We start from the raw sequence: 8,752 nt of genomic DNA on the forward strand, positions 1-8,752 counted from the left end.
CTCAGCGAGTAAGAGCACCGGCTCCAGTGTCAGGATGACCTGGGGATAAAATCTGGGCTCAGAAAGTTAGCACCACACCCAGAAATAACTGGCAGTGTAACCTTGAGCAAGTTACTTAATCCCAATTGCTTTTAAAAAAAAAAGAAAAATCACTTTAGTGGTTATGCGGAAGAAGAATTGGAATAGAGAGAAGTTTAAAGTAGAAAGACCAACTAAGAGACTACTGAAATAGTACAGATGAGAAGTGATGAGGGCCTAAATTCAGGTGGTAGCTATTGAATATTAAGAAAAGGATTCATATACAAGAAATGCTGCAAAGATAAAAATAGTAAGATTTGGCAACTGACTGGTAATGTGACTTGCGTGAGGATGGGCTGATGATGAGTACATGTTAAACATGAATCTATTTTATAAGCCAAATGTTTAGAGACAAAAACTGCTATTTTTATCTAATTCTTTGAAAATTAAATAACTTAGGAAAACTGATGTTTCAATGCAAATGACTCAAGATAGAATCATCATTTAATCTATTCCATATTTTTTCTCTCAAAAGAATTTAAGTAAAAAAAAAAAGTACAGTATACGTTTTTGAAAAGCCAGAAGTACCCAGAACTAGGACTTACTCGACAAGTCTTTTAATAAAAATATTTTCAATGCTATACTATGCTTTCCAGATTTTTTCTAGGGGGCAAAGTACAGGTCATTTGCCTGTACTTAGAGGATTCACTCATATACTTGCCATGTTTGTGATCTACTTCTGTAGTTTCAGTCATTTCATCCTCAGGTGAACTTTTCTTTTCTAACCCATCATCTTCATTTGTTTTCTGCTTTCCAAGTGACTGCCACACACACACAATATTGTTCAGATCTGGTAAAAGCTACACAAGAAAAGGAAAACAGAGTTAACACAAACGGTATATTTCCTGAACCAACATATTCCCTTCTCACTGTAGCTGGGGTGGTAAGAGAAATGATTATTCTTCATAACCAATTATTAAGATTAAGCTTTTCCCTTTCTATGTCTTCATTCAGAAACCAATCCCCATAGGTTATTCAGTCAGTCTCAGAAGGACATTGCTGATAGATGAGACTGCCCAGATGCTCGGAGTACATGCTTTTTGATACTGGGTAGGACTCCACCCAACTAGAAGACCTTACAGTCTAGGCAAGATCTTGCCCTTAGGAAGTAAGTTCCTGTCCTTGGGATCTTCCAGTAGAATGTAGGATGACCCAGCTTATAAAGTGGCAAACCAGTCTGGGTAGAGATGGATTCTTTTCTCCAGATTGCTGGAGGTAGCTGGGTCTATTGATCTGGTCACATTCTCAGCAGGAAGAGCTGAAGACTTTTTATTCACCTCTTCAGTAATATGTCCATGCCCGCACTGACTGTTAAACCATCAGAGCTGACTTCTACCCTAAGTTATACCCACTTTTCCAAAGGTTTTTTTTTAAGCACTTTATGTTATTGGGGGGGGGGGGGGGGGGCACTTTGGTTTATGAGAGAAATCCAGGGACCATCATTTTATTAATTTTTTGCTAGCAATAACTAATAAAATTAATTATTACTTGCCCTGAAATTATGTCTCTCAGACTTTTCATTCGTCACAGTGGAGAAAAGACTAGGACAAAAATTCAGAGTGCCAACGAGAAGCCCTTTCCTGCCATCTTCCATGTTCTCCTGGTGAACTAATCCATCTTCATTATACATAGTTTTCCATTGGGCTTTTTCCTCTATAAGGCTTATAAAGGTACTGAATTACTACCCTTTATAACATTTCTCCAGGAAAATACTGTGAAGTCCCTTCAAGAAAATGGGCTATGAATTTTTAAAACTGACTTAAAAATGAACTTTGGGTACACAACCTGTTGGTAGCCTGAGGAAAGAACACCTGTGCTTCTAAACTGTACATGAAAAAAGCTGATCAAAATGTTCATACCACTTTCTCACACTTTAGTACATTCAGCACAATTCTAGCTCACACTTCTATGGCACTTTTAAGGATCTACAAAGCACTTTTTCCATGACATTCACAATAACTCTTTGAGGAAGGTGGCCTGGCTATTCCTGGCTCCAAGGAATAAAGCAGGTCCACTCTGAAGAAGTACGGCTCAGGGGTATATAGTACTGGACAGCAAGACCAGATTACCATTCTGCTTTTAACACCTAGTAACTATATGAGCACAAGAAAGTCTAGGTGGCACAGTGGATAGAGAGACAGATCTGGAATCAGAAAGATTCATCTTCCTAAGTTCAAATCTGGTCTCAAACACTTACTAGCCATGTTACCCTGGGCAAGTCATTTAACCCTGTTTGCCTCGGTTTCCTCATCTGTAAAATGATCAGGAGAAGGAAATGGCAAACCACTCCAGTGTCTTTGCTGAGAAAACCCCAAATGGGGTCAGGAAGAATCAGACACAACTGAACAACAACAGTAACAACAAAGGAGTAGAGAAGCTCAAATGAGATAATGTATATGACTTTAAAGCATGATACAAATTATATTGCTAGTAGAGTTATGAACTGATACAATCTTACTGGAAAACAATGTAGAATTATTTCATAAGAGCTACAAAACTCTTCCTACTGATCTTTGTCTTCATTATTATTGACCCATTTGAAAAGATTTGAGTGTACTTTAGCAGCACAATTTATAATTAAAAACTGGAAACAAGTTTTGTCAAATTACTGGAGAACAGTAAAACAAAATGAGATATCTGAATGCAAAGGAGTATTATCACACTGGAGGAAATGACAAAAATATAAAAAATACCCAAAAAAAATGGCAAGACACACCAAGTGATGCAAAGTAAAAGAAGTCAAACCAAGATAATCTATTTACCGACCAAAACTCCCTAAGTAAGGGTAGCAGAGATAAGACTCAGATAAATACACAGAAAATAAGTTCAGAAGGAAACAAAACAAGATGGGGGAAGAAGGAGATGCTGGTGTAAGGAGTTCCCAGTGAGAACATTCCCTCTACCAATGCAGATCCAGAGCTGCTCTTCACCTTAGTCTTAGGGAATTTCAGAGGCCTTGAAAGTCATAGCCAGTACGTGTCAAAGTTGGGATTTGAAGCCAGGTCTTCCTGACCCCGAGGGTGGCTCTTTATCCATTACACCATCATGTCACCTTATAATTAATCTTTACTTTAAAAATATAAACTGTAATGAACAAAAAATTATGGTTTCATCTATAATCCATCAATTTTTCTTCTTTTTACCCTTTGTTCTTTGGAGTATCTGGATACTTGCATTTACCAGTAAAAGGTAAAAGAAACTGAAGAAGTTGCAGTTGGCCCCATGACTTGCCTATGATCACAAAGCTAGGAGATCAAATCCAAACAACAGGACTCTGTCTCGCAATTCCCACTCTGCTAGGCTAAGTAAGGGCCCTCCATCCCAGGCTTCTCCACCTCCTGGTTTTCTGGTGCCCTTCATTCAGGACCACACAGCGCCTTCCTGCAACAGCTGCAGCACAGTTAACTGCTATTTACTTGTTTAAAAGTACTTTCAAAAGGACCACCCTGTTTCCTTTCTTACCTTGCTCACAGCTTCTCTGTACAGATGCACAAATTCTTCCATCATTGCAGGTGTGTAGATGCTTGACTCCTGCCATACATCCTTATTGAGACAGTGATCAATGTTTTTTAATGCTCTCTTCAAAATGGTGGAAATAAGGGATAAAATTGTGTGATTTACTGATTTGTTTTCCAACTGGGAGGAATGAAGGAGAAAAAGGTCAATCAACAACAGTTCTTTATAATACACTGTTGGACAGACTGTAAATTCACAAGGTGGGATCTAACTAGTAGAACCCATGTGAGAATGTAAGACTTTTAGAACTCAGGGACCCTTTAGAGGACTATCCTTTGGTAGCCAATCAGAGATTTTTTCTCCCTTGAAGGGGAAAACTCCTGAATGGGTTCAGGGTACAAGACAAACTTTTTCTGGAGTCATCTAGCATGGGATACCCATGTACCAATGATGTTCTTGATACAATGTGTTTTATCATAGAGTAGTAAAGCTTTATTAGCTAGAACCCTACCAACTAGAAATATTTTTGCCACTTTACTTATAGAGAAATACACAAATGTCAAAGCATCAAGTTCACATTTGGGTTTATTTTAAAAAACAACTTCATAGGTATGTCCTGGAGCTAGTAATCATTCACTCTACTATACTACATTTTCTTTGTCAGTAGTTCTATACAGTAATCACAGATATTCAAAGTGATGATCCTAAAACACTGCAAGGCTCTCAAATCTTTAAAATATACTATACTTACCAAAATGGGAAAATAGAAAGTAGAAATACTTTCAACAAAAGTTTAAATAATAAAGTGGTCATCTAGTTATATTAACATTTGCTTAGCATTACAGTTAATGGAGGTTTTATCGTATCATATATTAGCTATATACTATATATTACATTAACTAATCACAAAACTCTTGCCTTGTAATAACATCAAAAGCAGAAAGGTCAAGAGACCACATGAACTTTAAACTTACAAACCAAAGTATTTGAACCAAGGTGATGAGCCAACTACTACATGCTTTGCTTCCAAAAAAGAAATGACAAATATATGAAGGATGGAAAAAATTTCTTAAAGCCCAGTCAGGAAAAAAAAGGTAAGAAGGCCAAAGTAGAATTCTTGTTTGTTGCCTATGGATCAGGGTTCCTCCCAAAACTGCACATGGCAAGAGCTATCAGAAAGCAGAAAGTACAAAAATACCCATAGCCGGTGACATTTCCCTTGAAAAATAACTTTGCAAGAATCCTGAGAAATGGGTCATCCATATAAGGAAGGCTATCATCTACAATTCTGTTTGCAATTTTAACAGTAGGTATTTAGGGTATAAAATTAATCTTAACTGTCTGAGGCAGTAAGAATTAAGATCTTAAAAGAGAATAAACACTGCCAGCAAGATCAAACTTTTTCAGAAACTTCAAATCCTCTTCCAAGTCCTGCCTATAAAGGAGGTATCTGACAAATTCCTTACGAACATATTTTCATGCCAGGCCCCTAGGATAAAATATTGTCTCCCACAAAGAACAGGGCAAACTATCTGGGCCCTTACTTCACTTATTTGGCAAACAGAACAAAAGTCCCTTTTCATTGGTGCCCTTACAACCTCTTTCTGTCTCTTCCCATTACCCACTCCCAGACCACATGCTGGAAAGGTACCAAAAGAAATTTTAAACCCACAATCTCAAAGGAGCCAATATGATTATAATGTAACTGTTACCTCACTGAATGATTTGTCCTCCAAAGACTAAACTTGTTAAATCTGGAGAGGCTCATAATTAGAGAGCTCAACATACCAACTCATCAAACACTCTACTAAAATGGGAAGAAGCTGCAACCTGCATGAACAGGAGTGCCCACACAAATGAAATCTTGGTTTGATGTAATAAAGTATAGCATTCAAAGTAAGATTTCCTTCCTAAAAACCCAACAATGAAATGACAGATATAAACAAATACAATCAGCATATGACTTTCAAAATAGCTATACAACAATCTATTTAGAGGAAAACAAGAACTAAAATAACAGCAATAAAATTGTCTTACTTTTAATCCTTGAGTAAACATGATTTTGTTGCACACATTAGGTACTGTTGTCACCATAACCATGGAAAGCAATCTAGACAAGGGTATAAACTCTTTGGTTTTAAATGCTGGAGAAATCTCTGGCTGAGCCTCAAAAATCTGTAGAAGAAATAATGTTTAGGTAATGCCTGAGCTAAGAATAAATGCTGAGGCTAATTCTACACACCATTATTAAATGATGGCACCATTATGATTAAGTAGTAATTACAAAATTAAAGGTCAAGGAACTGATTTTTTCTGTGCTGCTCTGCAGTATAAAACAAGGACTAAACAATGGAAAATATAGAGACATATTTTTTTGTTTTGTTTTGTTTTTTGCCTTTTGGAGGGCAATTGGAGTTAAGTAACTTGCCCAAGGTTACATGGCTAGTTTTTTTTTGTGTGCATGTGCTAAGTGTCTGAGGCCGCATCTGAACTCAGGTCCTCCTAACTCTGGGGCCAGTGCTTTACTCACTGTGCCACCTAGCCACCCTGGAGACAGATTTGAGTCCACAGAAGGAAGAACAAAGACAATTATGAGTTACCTTTATGGGACAGTTATTGGAAGTGTTGAAAGAGAGCTAAATCATCTACCTACCTATGAGAGATATGTCTACTGTAGTGGGGTTTGATTTTGGCCCAGAGGCTGCGCTCTCTCTCTCTTTTTCACACACACACACACACACACACACACACACACACACACACTCTTTCTCTCTCTCTCTCTCTCTCTCTCTCTCTCTCTCTCTAAGAATTGCTTCCTACACTGCCTTCCTGTGCCATTCATCATGGACACCAGCACTGGAGACCTTGAGGCATACTTCTCTTGGCAAGCTGGTCCTTTTTAAAAATAAAATAAAGAACATAAGCATGAAGTTTCTGCTAATCCAGTGACATTTCCATTAATCCTGTGATTGATTCCCCATGGCACTCACTACTGACTGACTGTAAATCATTTCAGGGTCTCCAATTGTCAAGGATTATACAGGGTGTCTCAAAAAGCTTAGTGTAGTTTTAAACTATTAAAGTTTAAATAAGGAAGAAAAATATCCACAACCACTGAAATTTTTTAAGTTATCACAAGCCCCTAGGCCTGATGGGGTGCCCTGCATGTTCTCTGTGTTGATAGGTTGCATCTGCTTGGTAAAAGCAAGGCTGAAGGACAGCTGGAGGGCATTCTCGATCATTTGAACACAAGGAACTGAATATGTACAAACACAGCAATTCTCAGTGTTCCACACCACAGATGAAGTAAAAAACGAAACTCTTCTTTTTCAAATAGAGTCATTTTCCTTACCTTCCTTAGTAGCCTGATATTGTTTAACCAAGCCGACTTCATCCTTGGAACGAAGGAATAGGTCACCTCCTTAAAGTACTTAGTGAGTAAGTCTGGGCATACTTTCAGGATGCTCACTACAAGCTCAGCCACCATGTCATCATCCGCTGCTGTCTTCAAACCCACTAAGAAGTTCAAGAGAGTCAAATTCCCTCCTCTGATAAATAATAGAAAAAAAACACACCAGGTCTGTGTAAAACTTTTTAAAAACTCCAAAAGCCAGAGGTTAATACAATAAATGCCAATTCCTCTATAGGTCTGAGGAAAAGGTAATTCTGAACTAACACTACACTAAATCATGGAGGAATTAAATTTAGACTATTGGGTTCTCCCCAGGTTTCAGGATGAGATACTTCAATTCTTTTGGGAGGTTTTAAATCTTATTTTGCTACATCTACATAGATGAAAACTGATCTGTTTTGTTTTCCTCCTTATCCTTCACCCTACCCTCACCAAAGGCACATTAAAAAACTATTTCTGTTTCTTTTTTATCTCTTCCATATCTGGTTTGATCTAAGTAAAAACCCAAAAAAGAAATGAGAAAAGGTTTGGGAAGAAAAAACCCACCCTAAGCCTACAAGAAAGTTTTTAAGGAGATAAGTAAAATGTCTAAGATATCTTATTTCCCCCAAATGGTTTTTCTAAAAAGTTTGTAGCATGGTACAACCTAGCTTATCTGACTTCAGTTGCTTGTTTCTGAGTACTCTATTCTGTCTTTAGCAACACATAAAAGAAATTTCTTGGTCTAGGTCTGGAAATACTGAGACTAAATAAAAAAATAAATATCTGAAGAAGTAGATCTTATTCTAAATCAAGCAAACTTTCAATAAAAAAAACTTAGTATCATGAAAATTAGAAGCCATAGAAAGGACTAATGATAATAATGTAGAAAATGAGATGTAAAAGAAGTTGTAGCAAATACATTTTAGGAATTTTCTTTTCTCTTTCCCCTCTATCACTGTATCTAAAAATTAATATTTCATATGATTGTTTGATACTATGGAGAATACAAAGTTTAATAAATGTGTGCATGTATGTATATACACACATATAATACACACATATATGTAGTGTGTGTCTATATATATGCTAATAATGTATACATATACACCATCTTTATTTTATTATGGCATTTACTGACAATTTTTAACATGCTTTCATAAACCAGGACATTGTAGCTCATTTATAATGAGTATTTTGACAAGAAGGTAAATTTGGGGCGGCCAGGTGGCTCAGTGAGTAAGAGCACTGGCTCCAGTGTTGGGGTGATCTGGGATCGAATCCGGGCTCAGATACTCAGCACCACACCCAGAAATAACTGGCCGTGTAACCTAGAATAAGTTACTTAACCCCGATTGCTTAAAAAAAAAAAAAAGAAAAGAAGGTAAATTAGATGGTGTAATCACCATATTAGGAAAGTACTTTTAAAGTTAATGTGCCTCCTATGATGATTCTGAGTAAAACAATAAAGGGAGGTTAAGTCAGTTCCCATGAGCTCTCTTTCCTTATTTAAGGGGTTATGCTGGAGCCAACTCAGAGGAACCAATTTTTAAATTTTCAATCAAAATTTTAAAATTTAAATTGTGAGTTTTAACAGCTTGGAAATTAGCAAAGCTACAAATCATAATTTATTGACAAAAATGTTAATAATGGAGATTAAACTTAAACGTATGTCATAGATACAACCACCCCACCGGCCCTGCTGACCTGACATTTATCATGGGAACTGACTTAACCCCCACCCCACACAAATACACCCCACCCACACAACACACAACCCCCACAACCATAACCAATCAAAACAACCACAAACAACACAAAACATCC

The 8,752-nt window shown here is 37.1% G+C and overlaps 1 protein-coding gene across 2 annotated transcripts in view; it reads right to left on the bottom strand.

Annotated features, from left to right (window-relative positions):
- The window catches only part of URB1 (URB1 ribosome biogenesis homolog), a 110,061-nt gene that overhangs the window by 77,427 nt on the left and 23,882 nt on the right, over positions 1-8,752 (bottom strand). For both annotated transcript variants that reach the window (XM_069074896.1, XM_069074897.1), the window contains 4 exons: positions 6,887-7,082; positions 5,572-5,709; positions 3,541-3,714; positions 740-878 (listed from right to left, as the gene is read on the bottom strand). In XM_069074896.1, coding sequence (XP_068930997.1) covers positions 740-878; positions 3,541-3,714; positions 5,572-5,709; positions 6,887-7,082 — 647 coding nt within the window. The remainder of the gene's footprint in view (positions 1-739; positions 879-3,540; positions 3,715-5,571; positions 5,710-6,886; positions 7,083-8,752) is intronic.

Source organism: Petaurus breviceps, unplaced genomic scaffold (assembly GCF_028583685.1).
Source record: "Petaurus breviceps papuanus isolate PSGF00001 unplaced genomic scaffold, PetGlider_PUasm1.0 90897, whole genome shotgun sequence".
NCBI lineage: Eukaryota > Metazoa > Chordata > Mammalia > Diprotodontia > Petauridae > Petaurus > Petaurus breviceps.